Here is a 23889-nt window from a genome sequence, read left to right on the forward strand (position 1 = left end):
CTCTCGTGGGATGGAGAGGTGGTGGTTCTTCCGTCTTAGGGTCTCTGTGTCTTTTCTTCTAGTTTAGAAAGACTCCTGCGGCCTGTTGTTCCTCATTCCCGTTTGGACTTCTGAGATGTCCGCGATTCCTGCAGAGGAGAGTGACCAGCTGCTGATCCGACCCCTGTAAGGGACCTGAGAGGGACTGAAGCCGTGACTGTGAGGCTAGGAGGGGAACCCGATGGTTGGCCTCAGTCGCCCCCCGCCCCAGGCCCGCTTGCCTCGGCAGCCAGCTCCTGGCTCCAGGCCTCTGCGGCTGCAGCGGTTTGATGAACTGTGAATCGGAAGGGGCCTGCTAGGTTGAATAGGATTTTGCTTTTTCTTTAGTCTCAAGGGAGGAGAGGATGTCGGGTTTGGGGGGCGAGAGCCTATGGTGGGACCGCAGGGCGCTTTCGTATACGCCCAAGAGGGACGACTCGTGAGGGAACCAGGGATGCTGAGGATGGCAGGGTGAGATGATAACCTGGATAAGGCTGTGACAGCGCGAGGAAGAATTAAACTTGTGCCTTATTAACTTCCAGGACTCATATTTGCCGAAATGCGAGAGGGGAAATACATTAGGGAACTTATGAGTTCCATTCAGAGCTCAAACTTTCCGGGAATAGGGAAGGTAGAAAGTGGGAAAGGTGAAAAGGCAGAAATGTTAGGACAGTATCTCAGTCGCTGATTGACCGTGAGAGGGCTTGTCTTTCATTGGAAATGGCCTTCTGTTAGAGAAGCACCTTATGGACCTGGAATGCTGCTTAGAGAAATGAGAACTTGCCTAACTGCGCAGTTTGAATTCACAAACATGTTTATTGTTAGACATGAGTTAGCACCAAGTGCACACGTGCATTTTTCCAAAGGTAGAAAGTATCTCCTTCTCTTGTTCATTCAGTAACTCCTTGAGCACCTCCTGGGGATGGAACACAAGTTTGCCCTCTGCTCACTTCGCACCTGTCCTCTCTTCTTGTGTCCAGCAAACTCTGAGTGAGTGTCAAGCAGCACACTGGGCACTCGGATATAAGACAGGGCTGAGTTAACTGAATTCACCCTTTTGATGGGAATTGCTGTTCCAAATGAAAAGTGCTGGAGAGAGAGTTGCTTTGGAGTCAGACCTGAAATCCAGTCCATACTCCAGCGATTACTAGGACAACAGCTTCACTGAACCTACTTCCTCCTGTGGAAATAGTCCAGCAGCACTTAACTGTGCAGAGCAGAGCTCCTGGTGGGTGCTCAGTGAATTGTGACTACTGTTAGAGGACACATAGGCATTGCACTAAGGCCCTGAGTATGCAGAGTGGATTTCCAGTGAGAAGACAATGCCATCCTGCGTCTTGGAAACTAGGACACTGAGCCGAGTCCTAGAGACTGACTGGAAATTAAAGACAGCCAAAGCATGGGGGCAGGGATGTTCCAGGCTGAGGAAGTGGCACATGTGAAAATCAGAGGTCTCGTTATGGCCAGTCTCCCCGTGGGTGCAGCTAGAAGATAACAGATGAGATGGTAGAGGCTCTTAGAGTCCAGCTTATGAAAGACCTTGTATACATACATACTAAGGATTTGGAGTCTTTATTGCCAGTTATAGGGAGCCAAGGAAGGGTCTTAAGCAAGGATGGGATGTGGTGGAAATTATGCTTTAGGAAGATCAAAGATGCCTCTGGCAGCAGTGGCACAGATGAATTAAATGTGTATTAAGGGACTTCCCTGGTGGTCCAGGGGTTAAGACTCTGAGTTGCCACTGCAGGGAATGCAGGTTTGATCCCTGGTGGGGGAACTAAGATCCCTCATGCCGCGTGGTGTGGCCAAAAAAAAAAAAAAAGGTGAATCAAGTGGAGAAAATCTAGTAGAATGAGATTGAAACAAACCAAGTGATAAAGCAGTGAGATCTTGAAATGAGCAGCAGTGGGTTGGAAAGAGAGCCCTGAGAGAGTAAAGAAGTGAAAGCTTTAGAGCTCTGTCAGTGATCAGATACGTTAGAAGGGCAGATGTGGAAGGGAAGGCCGGACAGAGAGGACAGTTAGGATGACTCCAGTTCCCAGGTAGGATAACTGGTAAGTGGTGGTGTTTGTTACTCCCTCCGGGAGTACCCGACATGGGGCAGGTCTGGAGTAAATGTGGGAGTTTTAAATTGTTTTATAACAGCCTTATTGAGATTGAAATCACATCAGCACACTCATTTAAAGTGTACAGTTAGACAGTTTTTAATCTGTACAGAGTTTTATAACTATCACCACTGTCTAATCCAGGACATTTTCATCGTTCCAGAAAGAAACCCTGTGTCATTGCCCTCCAACTTGCCCAGCCCTTGGCCACCATTGATCTCCTTTCTGTCTCTGCAGATTACCCTGTTTTGGACATTTCATATAAATGGGTTGCAACATGTAATCTTTTGAAACTGGCTTTTTTGACTTAATGTAATGTTCCCAAGTTTTCTAATTTGGGAGCTTTTACTCATTCGGTAGGTTTTTCTTGAGATATATTGCATGTCAGGCACCTTACTATATAGCAGTGAATGGAACAGACATCTATGCTATTATGGAGCTTTCATTTTAATAGTGAGAAATAAGCCATAAGTAGATATAATGACATCATGTAGTAATAAGTGTTACGATAGAGTGGTCTGAAGGGCAAATGAGGTGACGTTTGAACTGAGACCCAAATGATACACAGGAGCCAATTATGTCAATATCAGGGCAGAGTGTTCCAGAAAGAAGAGCACGGGCTAGGAACTTGAGGTGCAAACTTGTTTGGCATATTTGAATATTAGGCGCCTGTGAGATGTCCCGAGAGAGGCCAAAACCAGGTGACTGTTAGAGGTCTGGGATTCAGGAAAACAGACATCTAAATCTGGACTACGAATAGAGAATTAGAAGTCCTCAATGTGTTAAAAATGTGAGGATGAAGATCAGAAAGACTGAGAAAGAAGCCAAGGAGAGAACCCTTGAAAGAACAGCTTTTGAAAGATGGGTAGAGGCAGCTGCATGAAGGAAACTAAGGGGGAAACCAGCAGGACAGGATGAGAGCATGAAGTCACAGAAACCGGGCTCAGAGAGGGATGGAATAAGACAGATGATGTGCTGCCTGGAGAAGAGTGAGGTAGGAACTGAGAAGGGCTCTTTGCACTTAGGAACAAAGAGCGGTTTTGCAGGGAGAGTTTCAGAGGGATGGTTGGTAAAAAGCCAGAATTCAAAGTATGCAACCTTTAGTAAGCAGACAGGGAGACTAGAGATTAGAATTAAGGAATTTTCATTTGGGGACAAGGATGACTGGCATGTTTAAATGCAGATGTCAAAGAGGATAGTAAGGGGAAAGCCAATGATGTAGCAGGGGTCAGTACCTCAGAGGGAGGGAGGGAGTGGGAAGAGTGTAGAACCATGGTGAAAAGGTTAGCCTTACAGAGCGAGGTCTGTTCTCTGTTCCAGGAGAAGTGGAAGAAGAGAAATGTGAGTGGGTTGGCAAGTTGAGGGAACTGACAAACTGTAATTTTTTGATACAGAGAAAGCCCATGACTCAAGAGTAGGATAGAGCATGGGAAAATTTAAGAAAGGGGAGAAAGTTTGAAATAGTTACTACACCAACAGCTGTAGGAAAAACTGCACCAAAAACTGGAGGGACACTAAAGAGGGAGAGCAGAGGGCCAGTTAAAGTGGCAGGCCAGGAGCTCACGGTGGTCGTCTGATTTTCTTTGCATCTTGCTCTGAGGATCCCGGTCTGAAGATGCGTCCATCTCTTGTCAGTCCTGTAGCCTATCCATTCTTGAAGCCAGGGTCCTGGTATTCGGCCTTTCCATATACTAGGTGCTTATCTACACTGCTTGGCAAATAGAAACTGCTTAAGGGAGTTCCCTGGCAGTCCAGTGGCTAAGACTTAGCGCTTTCAAACCTGTAGTCCTGTAGACTACAGGAACCTAGGCCTACAGAACCTGTAGTCCTAGGTTCAATCCCTGGTCAGGGAACTAATATCCCACGTGCCCCACAGTGCAGCCAAAAAAACCCCCAGAACTGCTTGATGTTAAATAAGTGGTTGAATCACAAGCAAGAATGGTTGGGATAAGGTATCAAAGAAAGCAAAGGGTTAGACTGGTGAGGCTTAAAGCTTTGTGATAATTGGAAAGATAGGCTGTTTATTCTGAAGAAAGGAAATTTGTTTTAAGTGAAATAACAGAAAGTAGAAGGAAAAAGGAATGAGATTCACATGTATGAATAAGTATTTAAGCTATTTGGTAAATGTGTATTATCACCTTGAAAGAATTTTTAACTGCTTATGGGTTTTTACCTAAGTGCTAATTCTAAAAGTCTTATTAAATCATCTGAGTCACTGCTAGTTTACATTTTAAATACATCATCATTTTAACCCTAACATTCAGAAGGTTGAATTTAACCTTTGATCCTCTCAGTCTGACCTCTCAGAGGTCACTTTTCATTTTTTCCCCATGTTGATGCTGTTCTTCCCTGTCTTTGTAATTTTGTGGAATTCATCTGTCTCAAGTTAGTGTTGTCATCAGATGGAACATAGTTTAAGTTGTAAAAAAAAGTTTGAATTTATTTGGCTTCATTTTGATGGCTTTTTAATCATTTTAATTTTTTCCTTTCAATGTTTACAGTGGAGCTGGGCAGGAAGTGGGAAGATCATGTATTATTCTGGAGTTCAAGGGGAGGAAAATAATGGTAAGTGGCTCAGAATCCACCTGCAGTGCGGGTGACCTGGGTTCGATCCCTGGGATGGGATGATCCCCTGGAGAAGGGCATGGCAAACCCCTAGAGTATCCTTGGGCTTTCCTGGTAACTCAGCTGGTAAAATATCCACCTGCAAATGGGGGAGACCTGGGTTCAATCCCAAGGTTGGGAAGATGCCCTGAAGAAGGAAGTGGCTACCCACTCCAGTATTCTTGCCTGGAGGATCCCCACGGACAGAGCCTGGTGAGCTACAGTCCATGGGATTGAAAAAAGTTGGACAGGATTGAGCAACTAAGCACAGTATAGTCAGATTAACAATATGTCTGCATTGAGTGTTAGGACTGTTCTAGTTCAGTAGTTTTTTCTATTCAGCAGTTAACTGTTTTGCCCCCAGAATAATGTCATGGTTAGTATATGTGTCTATAAAATGTTAATGTGGGAAACTAGTATACTTCCACTTGGCATTGACATAATATTAGACTGAGGAACTAAAGACTGTAAAACTGTCAACTGGATCTCCTAATCTAAAAGTCTTCCAAATCCCTCTTCTATTCCTGAAGGTCTGCCAACCTGTCTGCCCCACCCCCAGTGGGAGACCCCAGGGAACTGGCCTCCTGAACACATGCAGAACTCCAGCCTCCTCTTGTGCAGTGGGACAATGGGCCAGGCCCTAGTCTGGTAGCTGAGGTGCCTAAGTTAGCACCAGGGTGCCTGGCCTTGGGCAAGTCAGGCCCCTTCTCAGCCCGTTTCCTTAGCTGAGAGCTGGAGGGACTGGAAGAGGTGGTCTCTGGAGTCCTCATTACAAAGGTGATACAGAGGCTCATTAGGGTCTTTTGGTCTCACTCTTCCCCTTCTCCTACTTTAAAGAACAGGGACATGGCAGACATAATCTTTTTAATAATTTACTGTATTAATTTGATAGAAACATCTTCCCAAATGAGGATATAATTCAAGAATGACTGGTTCTGAAGAATTTGTCTTCTAATACTTAAATTGTCCTGATCAGAGAAGTTTCCTGTTTTTCTAATCGTTGCCTTCTCATGATAGTCACATCTGGTAGTAGTGAATCTATAAACTTTAAAAATGCTAGCCATTTCTGATGTTAAAGTTCTTGCAAAAGAGTTCATTCATTATTAGAGTGCCTATGAAAAGTAACTGGAAAGAATATTTCTTATATTTTGTGTCCTGTGGCTCTAAATATGAGCTGTATTTAAATTTGGGAAGTTAGAATTGTTAATGGCGAATTTGCCCATTTAATAAGAATTGCATTTCAAACATATAGAATCTTTCCTGATTGTGTATGGTATGATGGATCAGTTATGATGTCTATTTGTTGAGTGAATTTGAATAAAATGTAGAGAAGACTGTGATCTCTTTTCCCATGTCTTTCAGCTGGACTGTGGGATCCACCCTGGCCTGGAAGGAATGGACGCTCTTCCTTATATTGATTTGATTGACCCAGCTGAGATTGATCTCCTACTAATTAGTCAGTAAGGTTTTTTTTTTTGTTGTTGTTGTTGTTGTTGTTTTACTTTTTATTGCAGGCATTGTTTTTCAAGGACTTTTACTTAAAGATCATGCTTTACCAGATATGATATTGCAAACATCTAAGACAGCATGCCATATTGTCATCACAGGTGAGAGAAGTTTATGACAGAAAACTTCCTTTCACTTATCTAGAGTAAATGAGGAGGGAAGAGATAACATATGCCTTGATCATTGTAAAACTTGAGACTAAGAAAGCCCTATCACAGAATATCCCTGAGGCTGCTGTGTTGCCTGAATATTCATTGGAAGGACTAATGCTGAAGCGCCAATACTTTGGCCACCTGAGGCAAAGAACTGACTCATTGGACAAGGCCTTGATGCTGGGAAAGATTGAGGGCAGGAGGAGAAGGGGACGACAGAGGATGAGATGGTTGGATGGCATCATCGACTCAACAGACATGAGTTTGAGCGAACTCAGGAAGATAGTGAAGGAGACAGAAGCCTGCTGTGCTTCAGTCTGTGGGGTTGCAAAGAGCTGGACACGACTGAGCGACCAAACAACAACTGTGTTGTCAAACTGTTCTGTGGGAACTTCATATGTAAACCTTGATGGGCTTCAACTTGATACCACTAAACCGCTTGTTATAATTTTGACTCCCGAGAATAGGCTTGGCTATATTTGAGAGAAATACTTTTAATCTGTTTTTCTTATGTTAGAACTAAATACATTATTCCTTCTTTCTGCACATACCTACTCTGGGTGTTCTAAAAGTATCTAATTGTTACATAGAACTCTTCTGTACCTAAAGTATATGATATATAATATTTTAAAAATTGACAGAAGCTTTTTTTTCTTTTTTTTAAAGTTTCCATTTGGATCACTGTGGAGCTTTGCCCTGGTTTCTACAGAAGACAAGTTTCAAAGGAAGAACATTTATGACTCATGCTACAAAAGCTATTTATAGATGGCTTCTTTCAGATTATGTCAAAGTTAGGTAAATTACCTTAATAGATTTATACATGCACTTGGTTCAACCCAATACATACAGTTCATAATATTAGACCATTTTGTGTTTTGAAAAGAGATGTTTTCTTCTCATTCACAAGGGTATCACTCATTTAGTCATTCAGTACCAACTCATCAAATAGATATTATGTCCCCAGCACCTCCTTGGCATAAAGGCTTTATGTAGTTTTTGCATCCTTTTAAGTCTTTGAAATTTAGGTGAGTTATAAGGTATGATAGCAATATTCTATATAAGGAATTTCATAATTTTATTAAAATTTAAAGCAGACTACATTATACAGTGCTATCTACTGAAGTCTTTTTTTGGGTGATTTGATCAAACCAAATTGACTGTCTGAAGTGAAAAGGTTCCCTGGGGAAGCTTTTTCCAGCTGCAAGAGGAAAATCTGCTCCTTTTCCAGAAAGTTTGGAGCCTTCTTATGACAATTATAGCACAGATGATGAACCTTCAGCAGCTTACTGTTTCATATGTATATTCCTAGGGTAGCGAAGATGCAGTTTGTAATTCTATAAACATACAGAAGAATGGAAGAGTTATCCTTGGTAATGATTATACTGGTTAATGCTTAAATGAAGCTCAGCATATGCCAGGCAGTCCTCAGTTCTTGACATATGTTAACTCCTTTCATCTTCATGTCAGCCTTGTGATGCAGACTCGGCATGAATCCCATTTTACAGATGATGAGACAGGCATGGGTTTCTCTGGTAGCTCAAATGGTAAAGAATCTGCCTGTTACAAAGGAGACCCAGGTTCAATCCCTGGGTTGGGAAGGTCTACTGGAGAAGAGCATGGCTACCCACTCCAGTATTCTCACCTAGAAAATTCCACAGACAGAGGAGCCTGACGGACTGCAGTCCACGGGGTTGCAAAGAGTCGGACGAGACTGAGTAACTAACACTTTCACTTAACTTCGCTTTTCAGACTGAGGCACAGAGAGGTTAAGTAATTTACCCATGATGGTCACAGTAAGAGACAAAACTGGAATTCAGATCCAATTAGTCTGGCTCCAGACTGTGTCCTTAACCCTAACCTCTCTTGTTTTTTTGGAAAGTATGGTAGCATAATTTTCCAGAGAAAACTTGTTAGACTTTCTAGACAGTTCTTTCATATCACAGATGGGGAAAACTGCTGTGATTCAATGTGTGTGAGTGCCTTTATCTCACAGAAGGTGTTGGGGTAGGAAAAAAGGTTGAGAAGTGCTATCCTAAAGAGTACTTTGCCTTAATTTAGTGTGTGTGCTTTGCTTGAAATCATGCTTTATATACACTAAGCATTTTTCTCATAATAGCAGAGTAAAAAGATATACAAAAGGTCCAAGAGATTAGAAATAGCATAACACCTACAATATGATTTTAAGAAATATGTGGCTATGTCATCCACAGACAATTTCTTTGAGTTTAAAGACTTATAAAAATCTTACCCTTAATTTTTTTGTGTTGGCATCTTTGAAAATTTAGTAACATATCAGCAGACGACATGCTGTATACTGAGACAGATTTGGAAGAGAGCATGGACAAAATTGAAACCATCAATTTTCATGAAGTGAAGGAAGTTGCAGGAATCAAGTTTTGGTGTTATCACGCTGGCCATGTTCTGGGAGCTGCCATGTTCATGATCGAGATCGCGGGCGTGAAGGTACACTCTAGCTTGGGAATTTCCTGCCCATAAGAAGTCAGTGCAGGGCTATGCCACCAAGTGGTACTATAGAATATTCCCTAAGGCTAGCAAAGTGCGAAAACACTGAAACGAGGTAAAATTAACCTGGTACTTTTGCCTTGTAAATATCATTGTTCCTACCCCTGTGTTAGTACTTTATGTGTCATGATTGAGGAGAGTACAGTAAGAATCTCAAACAGTAAAGGTTCTTTCCTGATCATCATGCCCTTCGTCTCTAAGATGCTGAGCGTACATCTCAGGGTTATCTTTGTGGACAAATTCTGGAATTATATTATTCCCATTAGTTAGATTGAATAATTGAAACTCTAGATGGTTTATGATTGAGTTAAGTTACACATTTTGAATTAGACACAAGCGATGACACCACCCTTATGGCAGAAAGTGAAGAAGAACTAAACAGCCTCTTAATGAAAGTGAAAGAGGAGAATGAAAAAGTTGGCTTAAAGCTCAACATTCAGAAAACTAAGATCATGGCATCTAGTCCCATCACTTCATGGCCAATAGATGGGGAAACAGTGGCTGACTTTATTTTTCTGGGCTCTAAAATCACTGCAGATGGTGACTGCAGCCATGAAATTAAAAGACGTTTCCTCCTTGGAAGGAAAGTTATGACCAACCTAGACAGCATTTTAAAAAGCAGAGACATTACTTTGCCAACAAAGGTCCATCTAGTCAAGGCTATGGTTTTTCCAGTGGTCATGTATGGATGTGAGAGTTGGACTATAAAGAAATCTGAGCGCAGAAGAATTGATGCTTTTGAACTGTGGTGTTGGAGAAGACTCTTGAGAGTCCCTTGGACTGCAAGGAGATCCAACGAGTCCATCCTAAAGGAGATCAGTCCTGGGTGTTCATTGGAAGGACTGATGTTGAAGCTGAAACTCCAATACTTTGGCCACCTGATACGAAGAGCTAACTCATTTGAAAAGACCCTGATGCTGGGAAGGATGAGGGCAGGAGAAGGGGACAACAGAGGATGAGATGGCTGGATGGCATCGCCGACTCAATGGACATGAGTCTGAGTGAACTCTGGGAGTTGGTGATGGTCAGGGAGGCCTGGTGTGTTGTGGTTCATAGGGTCACAAAGAGTCGGACACGACTGAGCAAGTAAACTGAACTGAATGCATCTACATTTCATTAAAAAATTAGGCTATTTTTTCTATTGCACTTCATTTTCAAAAATTTATGAGTGAAATATATTCAGAGTAAAATGAATCGTTCCAGAATTCTAACTTTCTAACTTTTCTAATTTCTAACTTTCTCTTTTTCTCAGCTTTTATACACAGGTGATTTCTCAAGACAAGAAGACAGACACTTAATGGCAGCTGAAATTCCTAACATTAAACCTGATATTCTTATCATTGTAAGTATTAGTGCCCAGTATTGTAATTAGTGTAACGTAAGCAGGATTTTTCCCTAGGAAAATTAACATGATCTCATTTTCATATCTGTGATCAGATATAAATAGTTCTTTAGTACAAAAATTTTTTGGCCTCTCTTTGTAGTGCAGCCCCACTTCCTGTTAAATATATTAGCTAGTCTAATATCAGAGATGATATTCTGTCTCCCAAATATTCTTGTTTAGATTAATTACTCCAAATATGGAGAACATCTTAAAGGTTGTGTAGAATGGCATGGCCCCACTGTCTTTGCCGTGGTGACTGTCTCCTGGCCTCTAGCACCTGCTAACTTTATGTGTATGTCTTACCTTCCTGCTGCTGCTGCTACTAAGTCGCTTCAGTGATGCCTGACTCTTAGCGACCCCATGGACTGCAGCCTACCAGGCTTCTCCGTCCGTGGGATTTTCCAGGCAAGAGTACTGGAGTGGGTTGCCATTGCCTTCTCTGCTTACCTTCCTACTAGGTTGCAATTCTTAGAGAATAATAATAAAATAAAATTAACTGTACAGAAGCTTTGGTGGGGAGGGGATGATTGGTGAGGAGCAAGTTAATAAATTTGCATTGGTCCTATGGTTTATATAAGAATATCTGTGGAAGTGAGGTCTGCTGCCTCCTCACCACCCACAGCATCCCTCAGCAACCCAAGCGTAAGGGACTGGTGTATATTGCTGTCCGTATGCAGCGTATTGTGAGTGAACTCAGTTTGGCTTAGCTCATGGTATATTCAGCATGTAAACTGACCTTAAGTTAGGGGAAGTTGCTTTTTTTTAATTCTCCGGGGAAAAAGTTATTTTCATTATATCTGGTACTGTAGAGGAGTACCTCTCAAATTGTAATGTGTTTATGAATCATCTGGTAATGCTATAGAAATACAGATTCGGACTGTGGCTGGGCTGGGGCTCTGGCACTTCTGATAAGCTCCTGGTGGGGCGGCCAGTGCTGAAAGAAGCATCCTAAAATTATCTTGAGCAGGGAAGATACATCTTTGAACTATTTCCTGATTTTTTTCCTTAGCCAGACCTGAATTCTAACATTTTTATTCACTCTTCTTTCCAATTAGTGTTTTAACAGTATATGTTCAAGTAAATGGCATAATAATAGAGACATAGGTCACTTTGCTTCTACATTTCCTTGATATTTACCTTTTGTATTGTTTGAGACTCACCAGCCTTGGTCTCACCCTTCTCACGTGTTGTTTAGGAATCTACTTACGGGACCCATATCCACGAGAAGCGAGAGGAGCGAGAGGCAAGGTTCTGTAACACCGTCCATGATATTGTGAACAGAGGGGGCCGAGGCCTCATTCCTGTCTTTGCTCTCGGACGGGCCCAGGAGCTCCTCTTGATTTTAGGTACGCCTTTTCCTTTTTATTAGGGAGATTCTCAAAATCCTACAGTACAGTTAGGTCAGGATCACTGCATGTCCTTGGATAGGTCACTCTACCCTCTGGACTTTGGTTTCTGTATTTAAGATGCCTGTAAGAGCCCAGAGACACAGCGACTGTCTTCCAGCACTGCTGGGAATATAAATGGTAAACAGTCACCATCTTAAAAATACCCTGCCCTTGGACCCAGCAGTTCAACCTCTGGGAAATAAGTACATCGAAAATTCTGTAAGAGATTTCATAATTCTAAATATTTCTAATGAAATATTATGTCAATAAATATCACACTCTAGGAAAAAAATCATGTTTCAGATGAGTTAATACATATTTTTACATAATATATTAAGTGGACCCAAAAAATAGGGTTCAAAACTGTGGACTCTGACCCTAGTTAGGTAGAAAATACACAAATGACTGGAAAGATATCCTGATACTAAATCTGGATAGTGAGAAAGTGGATGATTTCTTTTTCTTGCTTTTCTCCATTTTCCAAATACTTTAATGAGCATGTATAACTTTTTGTAATAAGAGGAACAGTGGGTGTCACTTTGTGCATATATTTATATTTAGCAACCCTTTTTAACATTCTGTGATTCTTTTCTGGGGAATGCACTCTTTAAGAATAACTGGTAAGTGCTTTATATGTATATGGCTTCAATGTGAAGAATTAGAAATGATCTTGAGCTCTCATTCTTAATTCTTCCATCTATATGATGATAGGGATAAATAGAATCCCTGTTACACTGAAAAGGGAAATAAGGGGAAAGAATAAATGACCTCAGATCAAAAGCAAATCTCTGAGAGAGACAGGGCTTCCCAGGTGGCGCTAGCGGTAAATAAAGAACCTAACTGCAGGAGACAGAAGAGACGTGGGTTCAGTCCCTGGGTCGGGAAGGTTCCCTGGAGGAGGGCATGGCAACCCACTCCAGGATTCTTGCCTGGAGAATCCCATGGACAGAGGAGCCTGGTGGGTTATATACTCCAAGAGGTCGCAAAGAGTTGGACACGACTGAAGGACTTAGTAGAAACTAAATTTTCTAAAGCCTAAGCCAGTCCTTTTTCTCTTGGTTCTGCTTTCCTACTGCATGTCACATTTGTCCTTATAGAAGTCTTAAAATGAAGTCTCCATGGCAAAGTAGTAAGAGGAGCAGAAGAAATGAAGATGTAAAGCCAGGTTGTCATCAGGTTGCCAGATTTAGTAAATAAAAATACAGGACACCAGTTAAATTTTAATTTCAAATAAATAATATATTTGATATTATAGCAAATATTTCAGACAAATTATACCTAAATGTTTTATTTGTCTGAAATTAAAGTTTAATTGCGCATTTGCTGTTATTGTCTGACAACTCTGCTATCAAGTATATTGTGATTCCTTTTATGAACGAGGACTGCTCTACACCCTTGTTCCTCGTCCCTTAAATTCTCCCTGTACTGTTCTACAAAAGAGAGGATGACCTTGCCAACCACTGGTTTCAGATCTCACCCATGGTCTAACCATATGACTCTGGGCAAGTTATTCGTCTTTTTTTTTAACACTTGAAATTTTCTCATAAAAGTACACACAAAAAATACCAGGCTGTGATGTGATCTTGAGATATAGTATACTTTGGAAGGTATTTGAGAAATCATAAGAGTATATGTAAGAGCATCGACACTTAAAAATTCTAATCATATCTAAAAGAATATGAACAGTTAAACCAGAGGGCAAAGCAAGAAATGTAACACATGTGACGGGAAAAGTCCCAGTCCTTATATAGAGTTTTCACTTATGAATCAAGTTTAAAAAAGAAACTGCCACAGTTTTCAGCCTTTTTAAGCCTCAGCTTCCTAATATATATAGACATAGAGATGATCATACTAAGTGAAGTAAGTCAGACAGAGAAAGATAAATATCGTATGTTATCTCTAATATGTGGAATCCATAATATGATACAAACGAACTTATTTCCAAAACAGAAACAGACTCAGGGACAGAGAACAGACTTAAAGTTACTAAAGGGGGGAAGGGTGGGGCAGCGGGGATAATTGGGGCATTTGGGACAAGCAGGTACAAACTACTGTGTGTAAAATAGATAAACAGCAAGGCTTTACTGTGTCGCACAGGGGAACCACGTTCAGTATCTTGTGATAAACTGGGGTGGAAAAGAATCTGTGTAACTGAATCACTTTGCTGTACACCAGAAACTAACACAATGTTCTCAATTAACTATACTCTCATTTAAAAAAAGAAGGAAAGAAGTTCTGGTTTTTTTAAGCTTGAGTTAGAACCAATTTTAGTAAATTTTTAAATTGCTGAATTTTTCTTAATCTCTTTATAGTTTTGTGCTTTATTTCTTTTCTGAATTTTTTAAAAAACTACTTTGTGTGTATCATTTATTATTTGAGCTATTTACCCCACATTAAGGGGAGAAGGAAATGGCAACCCACTCCAGTATTCTTGCCTGGAGAATCCCATGGACAGTGAAGCCTGGCAGGCTACAGTCAATAGGGTTGTAAGAGTCAGACACAACTTAGCAACTAAACCACCACCTCACATTAAAAAAAAATGTGTTTCTTGTAATTCTCTCTAGATGAGTACTGGCAGAATCACCCAGAACTCCATGATATTCCAATATACTACGCATCGTCTTTGGCCAAGAAGTGTATGGCAGTGTACCAGACATACGTGAACGCCATGAATGACAAAATCCGCAAACAGATCAACATCAATAATCCGTTTGTTTTCAAACACATTAGTAACCTGAAGGTGAGTGCTTGTGGAAGAAAGAAGGACGAATGACACTCAAATAAGTCATTATCAGTGGGAGATGCCCGCCATCGATCCTCTGGTTGACTCCGTGCTGAAGTCTTACCTTTCATCACTTTTCTGCTGCTGCTGCTGCTGCTGCTAAGTCACTTCAGTCGTGTCCGACTCTGTGTGACCCCATAGTCGGCAGCCCACCAGGCTCCGCTGTCCCTGGGATTCTCCAGGCAAGAACACTGGAGTGGGTTGCCATTTCCTTCTGCAGTGCATTAAGGTGAAAAGTGAAACTGAAGTCGCTCAGTCGTGCCCGACTCTTAGCGACCCCATGGATTGCAGCCCACCAGGCTCCTTCATCCATGGGATTTTCCAGGCAAGAGTACTGGAGTGAGTTGCCATTCATTTTTCTGAGGGACATCAAAAACTTTGCAACTGGCATTCCTTTTTGCTTAAACATATAAATATTGCCATTTGTTCCAAGTCTCTACCTGTTCTCAATATTTACTATTGCTAAATAATTTGGATTTCTCTGCCATAGAAATAAAAAGCCCTGATAAGAAAAATACTGCTAAGTACTTTTTCTGCTCTTACTCGGACCTGATCATCTTTTTGATTAGCACAGCAGATTCCGTATGTGAAAATTGTCATTTCTTTTTTAGAGTATTGAATAAAATCTAATTTCCTTTCATTTAAATAAAAAGTTTCATTTGAACTAATGCTCTAATCATAACAACAATACCCTAAATAATTCAAGTTATAAGTGGTCTTCCAATTATTAATAGGTTCTGTTAGCAAAGTATTTTTTAGGTTAATTGCTTAGGAATTAGACCCAAGTTTTCCCTAGAAACAGTGTTAAACTTAGTTAGATTTCCAGGCCAACTCAGAATACTGATGAAGTGTGCGAAGCCATTGTGAATCTTTGGGGAAATTCTTTCAGAGTTCTGTCATGGATAGATAGAAACCCATTTGACTCTTCCTTCCATTTGACTCTGCCTGTCTACTGGGCACTGAAAATGCTCCTAATGGTTTTTTAGCTACCTAAAGAAGGTTTTGAAGGTCAGTGTGAACTAATGGCTTTTTATCATTTTGTTTTCCTTTCATTCCCAGCCTAAATAAACTGTTCAGGGACTGAAAATATTTGCTAGTTTTGTCAAGGCCATTCCAGTCACGCGATTAACCTTTTTACGTCCCTTTTTGGTGTTCTTCGTAGATAAGGAATGCTTTATCTTAACATGCTGTTATCATTTCCTTTCCTTTCTCAGAGCATGGATCATTTTGATGACATTGGTCCCAGCGTGGTCATGGCCTCCCCAGGCATGATGCAAAGTGGTTTATCCAGAGAGCTCTTTGAAAGCTGGTGTACTGATAAGAGGAACGGCGTCATCATAGCCGGCTACTGTGTAGAAGGCACACTTGCCAAGGTCAGTCAGAGCCTGAGATCATTGGGCACTTCCTAATCAAGGCTGCAGAGGTGGCGCTGTCCTCCCAGGTTTCTCATTGAATTAGTTCTTTAAATGACATAGGTCTTGATTTTTTAAAATGAGGAGGGCAATAGGCAGCTGGAGCTGATCTTAAGGTTGACGAATGAGATCCAGGTGATGGATAAGCATGTGAAAGCTTGAGAAGTGCTCATCTAGTTAGAGTTTAAAAAAAAAAAGTGGAAGGGAATCTATTTGAGACAAACAATGGATACCCTCATCTGATGAAGAAAAGGCTTCATCAGTGTTCATAAGGCTTCATAACTGTTCTCTTGAAAAGTCGGATAATATGTTTGGGTTGAGTGCCCACCTTTCTCTTGATATAAAATGTTTGAGGGCTTCTCTAGGGGTTCAGTGATAAAGAATCTGCCTGCCAATGCAGGAGACAGCAGTTTGATTCCTGATCCAGGGGAATCCCACATGCCACAGAGCAGCTATGCCCATGTGCCACAGCTATTAGGCCTGTGCTGTGGAGCCAGGAGCCACAACTGCTGAGCCCGCGGGCCCTGGAGCCTGTGCTCCGCAAGAAGAGAAGCCGTCACGTTGAGAAGCCTGCGCACTGCGCCTAGAGTCTTCCCTGCTCCCCGCAACTAGAGAAAAGCCCATGCAGCAACCCAGACCCAGCACAGCCAAAGATGAAGAATAAATTTTTTTAAATGGTTGACAGTAACTGAGGGATGTAGACACTGATGTGCAAAGCTTGAGAGGCAGATTCTGAACATTCCTGCATCACATTCTCTTATTGATAACTAATAAACAATTATGATTCCCAGCTCAGATCGTTTTTATTACTTTACCTTGTTCTGCTAAACACTTAGTGTTGGCTGTGTATCTAACATAAATTTCAGAGTAGAAATACTTCAGTCTTTTATGCAGATCCTCTCACCTGGAAAGGGACTTTTCAGGGCAGATGGTTGGGGGTGCAAGTGTGCTTTTCCAACCACAAGATAAAATTCTCCCTTGTGGGACTCTGCATTCACTGAACTTTTGTTAATCTGCTTACTTTCCTGATTAAATATTTCCTTGATTGAGAAAATAAGTATTTGATATTGACTGAGTCAATAGTATTAGAATGCTTTTTGTGCTAAAGGTCCTAAATTAGCATGAGTTTGTGGCTAGGTGAAAAAGTAGAAAACATACCTTTTGTTTTCTAATTAGAGAGTTTATGTGTTTTGTTTACTATTCTTTGTTTATAACAGCATATCATGTCTGAACCAGAAGAAATCACTACCATGTCCGGGCAGAAGTTACCTCTGAAAATGTCTGTTGATTACATCTCTTTCTCTGCGCACACAGATTACCAGCAAACCAGTGAATTTATACGTGCTTTGAAGCCGCCTCATGTGGTTAGTGTATGCGTTTGATTTTAGCATTAAAGGCTCAGGAAGAGGCTGGCCCAGCAGCAGCTGGTCCTCAGAGCAGCCCTGCCCTGACAGTAGTGCTCTCATTACAGGCCTCGTGCCCTTACATCTGACCTTCACCACTTCCCTTTGAGTTAGGCAAGCTGTGCACTTTCATTTTGTCCATTTCACACGGGATCTCTGGCTCAGATCTACCAGCTCAGCTTCCTTTCCCTTATTTTTCTGCTGTCTCCCCAGTAACTTAAGAGCGCTGACTTCACAGTGTGACTGTTTTGAATCCCATCTCCATCCCTTACTTGCCCTGTAGTCCTGGGCAAGTGACTTAACCTTTCCTTAGCTCATCTGTAAATGGGGATAATAACACCTCTTAAAGTTCTTACGAAAACTAAATGAGAGAACATATATTTAAAGCATGTAACATGGGGCCTGGCATATAGGAAATGCCTCTTAATGTGGAGAGAGAGGCAAGCCATCATAGTAAGAGTTAACGATGCAGTTAGATATGAAATACATGGCGCAGCTCCTTAAGTTTTATGTAATTTTGATGGTAACAGTTATATTTTGGTGGGGCTGGAGAGAGTTAAACTAAATAAAAGTTTCTTTACTTAGAGGAGCACTTACAGAATGTAAGATGAGAGGTGAGGAAATGGATGAAGTAATGGAGTAGCCTCTCTGAATGCAGCATGTATCAGAACTCCATTCCTTTTTATGGCTGAAGAATATTCTATTGCATGTATATACCGTGCTTTATTCGTTTGTTGATGGACACTTGGGTTGTTTCCACCTTTTATAATTAGTGTTGACATTTCCACTATTGTAAATAATGCTGCCATGAACACTGGCATGTAAGTATCTATTTGAATCCTTTTTCCCAGTCCTTTTGGGTATATACCAAGGAGTGGAACTGTTGGATTGTGGGCTAATTCTATGTTTAACTTTTGAGGAATCACCGAGCTGTTTTCCACAGCAGTTACACCATTTTACATTCCCACAGCAATGCAGAAGGGTTCCAGTTCTCCATATTCTTGTCAGCTTGTTACTTTCCTTTTTAGAATGATCACCATGCTAGTAAGGGTGAAGCAGCATCTCTGTAGTTTCGATTTTCATTTCCTTGGTGACTAAGGATGCTGAGCATTTTGTGTCCTATGTTGTTCATTTTTTAGTTCTTTCTAGCAAATAGTCCTGACAGTTACTGCTGCCCCTTAATGAGCAGATTCTTTGGTGGAAAAAGCCCTGCTCCTACTGGCTTTATATGAATTAAGTGTAGGCCATTCATGGGTGTCTACTACTGTGTGTGGTTGGCTTTATATTAGTTAAGTGTAGGCCATTCATGGGTGTCTATTACTGTGTGTGGTTGGCTTTATAAGTGTAGGCCGTTCATGGGTGTCTATTACTGTGTGTGGTTGGCTTTATAAGTGTAGGCCGTTCATGGGTGTCTACTACTGTGTGTGGTTTATGGATATTCTCCCAGATTTTAAAGCCATGGAGGAAAAGCTGTGTTGCACTTTCTCTCTGGAATCACCCCCTCATCCTCAATCCCATTGTGTTGCTCTCCAGAGTCTACTCTGCTGTCGGTTTAAATCCCTGAATTGGATTTGATGTTTACCCTCCTCCAGTAGCCAAGTCTCAGCAAAAGTCTGCCCACACGATAAACTAGCAATAGTACTGGTGGTAACAGTATCAACAGCTAGCATTTATTGATTATTTACTATGTGCCAAACACTGTGCTTGTGTTTTGTATATATCAGCTTGCTTACTCCTCACAGCCAACAGTGGTTCTGTAGACGAGGCAATGAGATGTTAAATAATTTGCCCAAAGTTACACAGCTAGTAAGTGGCAATGCCAGGATTTGTGTGACAGCAGCCAGGCCCTAGAGCTGGGGCTCATTGTCTCCAGGCCATATGCCTCTGCCTGCAGTGACACTGGGCAAGCTTCTTTCAATTAGAAAGACTATTAGCTAATGCAATACTTGTAAATACCTCTCTGAAACATCATTCCATTTGCTTGTGAAATATTTTATATGGCATTACTTTAAGAAATAGAAGAAAGCATCAGAAGTCATTTTTTTTCCATGGAAAGCTTCTTTTGATAGTCTTATATTAAGAAACCTGAAGAAAACTCTGGGTGTTTTCTGAGACAGTAAGAGTAGCAGTAGTTGCATGCAAGAACCCTGTACATTTAAAGTGGGTAGAGACTATAGAAGTCACCTTGTCCAGCCCCTTTCTAGAAAGTCATCTTCCATAAAGGTGTATGTCTCACTAGTGGCAAATGCTGGAATGGAAAAGAGATTTCTTTACTCCCTCTTGAAATAAGCCAAATAGAATGAAAACCTCACACATGTTTGATTGACTGGGGATCCTTAAACGTAGTAAAGTTTAATGATTTCAAGTTTATCTCCATTTCATATAATAACCAATTCAGATAAAGGCCAACATTAACCTGAACTAAGGATGCTTCCCTATGCTCTTTTAAAATTTATGCTTTGTAGATTTTAGTCCATGGAGAACAGAATGAAATGGCCAGATTGAAAGCAGCCCTGATTCGAGAATATGAAGATAATGATGAAGTTCACATAGAGGTTCATAATCCCCGGAATACAGAAGCAGTGACCTTGAACTTCAGGGGAGAAAAACTAGCCAAGGTAAAAGGTTATGGTTTTTAATCCTATCCATTCCTAATAGTTCATAATCCCTTTAGGGAAATGTATATTAAGAAAATCCAGCTCTTAATCGACTCAGAATAATGTGCTCAACGATGATTTCTGTCTATTCAGTATATTAATACTGTAAGACTTTATCCTTGTGTTTTTAGGCTTTTTCTGTTTCCACTAATATGTTTTTTCATGTGGAAAATTTTCAAATAAATTAGATTTTGAGTTTCATAGCTTTTAATCCACATTCCCAAGTTACTTTTCGTACCCATATCAGACAGTGAACAAATGTCCATTACAGTTTTGTTTTTCCCACTACTGTTTTTTACTACATCCAATACAGTATTCTGTCTACCTTCTGGCATTCTCCCTAAGAAACTGAAGATAGGCCCATGTTTAAACATAATGTCTGTGGATACGATGGAATTTATAAAAATTTGTTTTTTCAAGAGTTAATCATTTTTGATGAAATGTAAGATTTTCACAATTTAAAAAAGAAATAGTTGAGAAAAAAAATCTTCACCTGGAATTTTAGTGGGATGCTGTAAGAAGTCTGCATTTTTACCTCCTGTTCAGCAAAAGTCTTTTTAAGATACCGCTAACGGGAGCTTTTTCGTGATCTGTCTGAAGCTTTAAATATCAAGTGTGTTAACTAGCAACTTGACAGAATTCTTTTAGTACATGAGCCAAATTCCAGAAAGCCATTTGATAAATATCATTTCTTGCAGTCAAATTGAGGAAAATTTGCAGAAATTAGGATGTAAAGCTTTTCTTGCAAAGTAGAGCCAATGGTTGTATTGACTCCTGAATCTCACTGTTCACAGAACTTTCCAGGGGATAGTTTAATGGAAAGGTTCAAATGGTCATCATTATCATTGAGTCCCTGAATTGTTAATTGTGTTTCACAAGATTCTGTTCTCTTCAAATTGTTTTGGGCTCTTTTTCTTCTTTTTTAAAATAGGTCATGGGCTTTTTAGCAGACAAAAAACCAGAACAGGGCCAGCGGGTCTCAGGAATACTTGTTAAAAGAAACTTTAATTATCACATACTTTCTCCTTGTGACCTCTCCAGTAAGTATACTATTAAATGTCGAATGTAATTTGATTTTAGTAGATTAAAAAAATCTGGGACATCCCTGGTGATTCAGTGGTTAAGATTTCCTGCCTCCACTGCAGAGGGCCCAATTGGAAACATAAGCTCTTCTGTAGGACCGGTTGGCTACTGCTGATGCTTCTCAAGCCTGTCTTCTACATTTCATGTGAAGTACTGGTACTTTCATTTCCTGAAATGATGTTAGACTCTCCACATAAACTTTTTGATTTGTATGACCTTCAGTGTTAAGTTGCTTGCTGAGCCTTCTGTTTAAGCCCATGCAAATGCTAAGCCATCCTTACTTATGCAGTAACTATGGTATTTGTGCATGCGTGCTAAGTCACTTCAGTCATGTCTGACTCTTTCAACCTTATGGATGGTAGCCCGCCAGGCTCCTCTGTCCGTGAGATTCTTCAGGGAAGAATACTGAAGTGGGTTGCCATGCCCGCCTCCAGGGGATCTTCCCAACTCAGGGAGCAAACCTGCGTCTCTTAAACCTCCTGCATTGGCAGGCAATGTATTCTTTACCACTAGCACCACTTGGGAAGCCCCAACTATGGTATTATCTTCAAGTAAATAACTGTGTTCAATTTTATTTATATGACACTAATACAAATGATTTAGCAAGGAATAAGGACTAACAGCGGTGTTTAGGGTGCAGCTGTGAGATGAGCCAACTGTCAGCTTTCAGACCATCACACAATAAAAATATAACTTGTTCCATTAACAATCGGTGAGGTCTTACTGTATGCCAGACATTGTGCCGGGTACTGAAAGACTAGAGATGTATTAAAACACACAATCCCAGGCCTCGAAAAGCTCTCTGTTAAGGGAAAGCATCTTGTGAAGAGCTAATCACAGTATTGACCCAGGACCTACAGAGTGCATGAGTATGTGAGGAGAGAATGGGCCTAGAAGAGTTGAGAAAAGCTTTGTAAACCAGGTGGCTTTATGCCAGGTGGTGAAGGATTGCTAACCAGAAAAGATGGCAGAACGCAGCTGGCCTACTGGCTTGGAGATGTTTAGCGCCCTGATGTGTTTGGGGAAATGAGAGTGCCTTCTGGAGCACAAGTTAACTGTTGGCTGGAGTGGGGGTCCGGGTGAGGACAGAGGGGGGTGGGGGTCGGGTGAGGGGAGGGGGTAAGGGGGAGGATGTAGAATGGGAACCAGTTGCGGAACACCTTATCTTGAAAAACGTGTTCTCGCTTCCTTTGCTTTTACTTCTCTTTCCTTTACTCCCGATCTGTGTTTGCAAATTGTGTTTTGTGGAACTAGTATTGTTTTTTACAGCATATTTATTTTAATTCCCTCTCCAGATTATACTGACTTGGCCATGAGCACTGTAAAACAGACCCAAGCCATTCCATATACTGGTCCTTTTAATTTGCTCTATTACCAGCTACAGAAATTGACAGGTGTGTATTTATTGACATTCACTTAATTCTTTTCTATTTTTTGCATGAGTATATATCTAGGAAAGGATGTTAATTTTGGTAATTGTGTCAGAATTGCACAAATTTTATTTGTACTTTGCCTGGTCATGTTATCACCTTTAGGTGAAATTTTAAAAATAGACTGATAAACATTTTTTGAATCCCATAATATCTCTTATTCTTGATCCACATAAAATTCTAAAATTGTTAGTAGTTTTTGCTTCTTGTATTTAAAATCCACTTCATTTTACATAATTTTTATAACTAGTATACCTAAATTTTTAATGTCTTTACTTCATTCAATGAAAATAATTTTTCTGGTTCCATCAGTACAGATCTATAGAGCAGGTTTTTTAAGAGTGCATGACCACTGCCCAAAGGTCAGTAAAGAGTAACCTCTTCTGTTTTCATATTAGACCATTTTTAATTAGAGACTTTTGTGTATGAACATCGTGAAGGTCAAAGACTAAAAACGTGGGCTCTATCTGATAAACAAGAGCTTCAAATCACAAAGTTATACTTTCTATTAACATGTTCTTTGTAATTGATATAGTACAGTGCTGCGAAAAGATAAACCAATGGCTAGAACCTTTTTTTTTAACCTCAGAACCTCATGTTAGAAAATAACACAGGAAGTTAATAAAATATGTCTGAAAGTGTTAAGTGTCAGTTGCTTAGTTGTGTCCAACTCTTTGCAACCCATGGACTATAGACCACCAGGCTCCTCTGTCCATGGGATTCTCCAGGCAAGAATACTGGAGTGGCTTACCATTCCCTTCTCTAGGGGATCTTCCAGACCCAGGGATTGAACCTGGGTTTCCCGCCTTGCAGGCAGATATTTTACCATCTGAGCCACCAGGGAAGCTCAAAATATGTCTGAATTAACCCTTAATTAAAAGGTTACTGGGAAGACCAGAAAAGCTTTATCTTAGACAATGGAATTTCCCTGTAGAACTATTAAAACCTGTTAAGACAGAAGGTAGAAGTGACGGTTTATGTTAAATATTAAGATGCTAGTTGCTGAATCTTTTGTAAAAACATAGATGTTTGACAGTCATCAGTTTGCAATTGATAACATGTTTAATGTTCAAGGTAAATTGTATCTAGTTATGTGAATTTTTGTAATATAATGCATGTTGATCTCTTTCAGTTGCTATTAGCAATTTATATAAAATCTACTTAACTTAAAGATGTCTATACACGAGTTATTCAATTTTTTTCATTGTTATCATCTTATTTCAGCTATCTCTATAACTAAATAATTATGCTGTAGAAGATTATTTTTAATTTTTTATTATGGCTTTTTTTCCAAAATTTTTTATGTTCACACAATTTTTAAAGGTTGCTTTCCATTTATGCTTATTACAAAATACTGGCTGTCTTCCTCATGTTGTGCACCACATCCTTGAGCCTGTTGTATACCCAGTAGTTTATACCTCCCATTTCCCTGCCTTATATCT

General features: G+C 40.4%; 1 protein-coding gene across 1 annotated transcript in view; it reads left to right on the forward strand.

Annotated features, from left to right (window-relative positions):
* Positions 1 to 30: 30 nt before the first annotated feature.
* The window catches only part of CPSF3 (cleavage and polyadenylation specific factor 3), a 29877-nt gene continuing 6018 nt past the window's right edge, over positions 31 to 23889 (forward strand). Inside the window, exons 1-13 of the mRNA XM_068965556.1 lie at positions 31 to 165; positions 4625 to 4688; positions 6090 to 6187; positions 7052 to 7180; positions 8671 to 8848; positions 10161 to 10250; positions 11488 to 11638; positions 14245 to 14420; positions 15677 to 15835; positions 17092 to 17238; positions 19743 to 19895; positions 20866 to 20974; positions 22313 to 22411. Of these exons, the coding sequence (XP_068821657.1) occupies positions 116 to 165; positions 4625 to 4688; positions 6090 to 6187; positions 7052 to 7180; positions 8671 to 8848; positions 10161 to 10250; positions 11488 to 11638; positions 14245 to 14420; positions 15677 to 15835; positions 17092 to 17238; positions 19743 to 19895; positions 20866 to 20974; positions 22313 to 22411 (1603 nt within the window). The 5' untranslated portion in view covers positions 31 to 115. The remainder of the gene's footprint in view (positions 166 to 4624; positions 4689 to 6089; positions 6188 to 7051; positions 7181 to 8670; positions 8849 to 10160; positions 10251 to 11487; positions 11639 to 14244; positions 14421 to 15676; positions 15836 to 17091; positions 17239 to 19742; positions 19896 to 20865; positions 20975 to 22312; positions 22412 to 23889) is intronic.

This window comes from Capricornis sumatraensis, chromosome 1, assembly GCF_032405125.1.
Source record: "Capricornis sumatraensis isolate serow.1 chromosome 1, serow.2, whole genome shotgun sequence".
Lineage (NCBI taxonomy): Eukaryota > Metazoa > Chordata > Mammalia > Artiodactyla > Bovidae > Capricornis > Capricornis sumatraensis.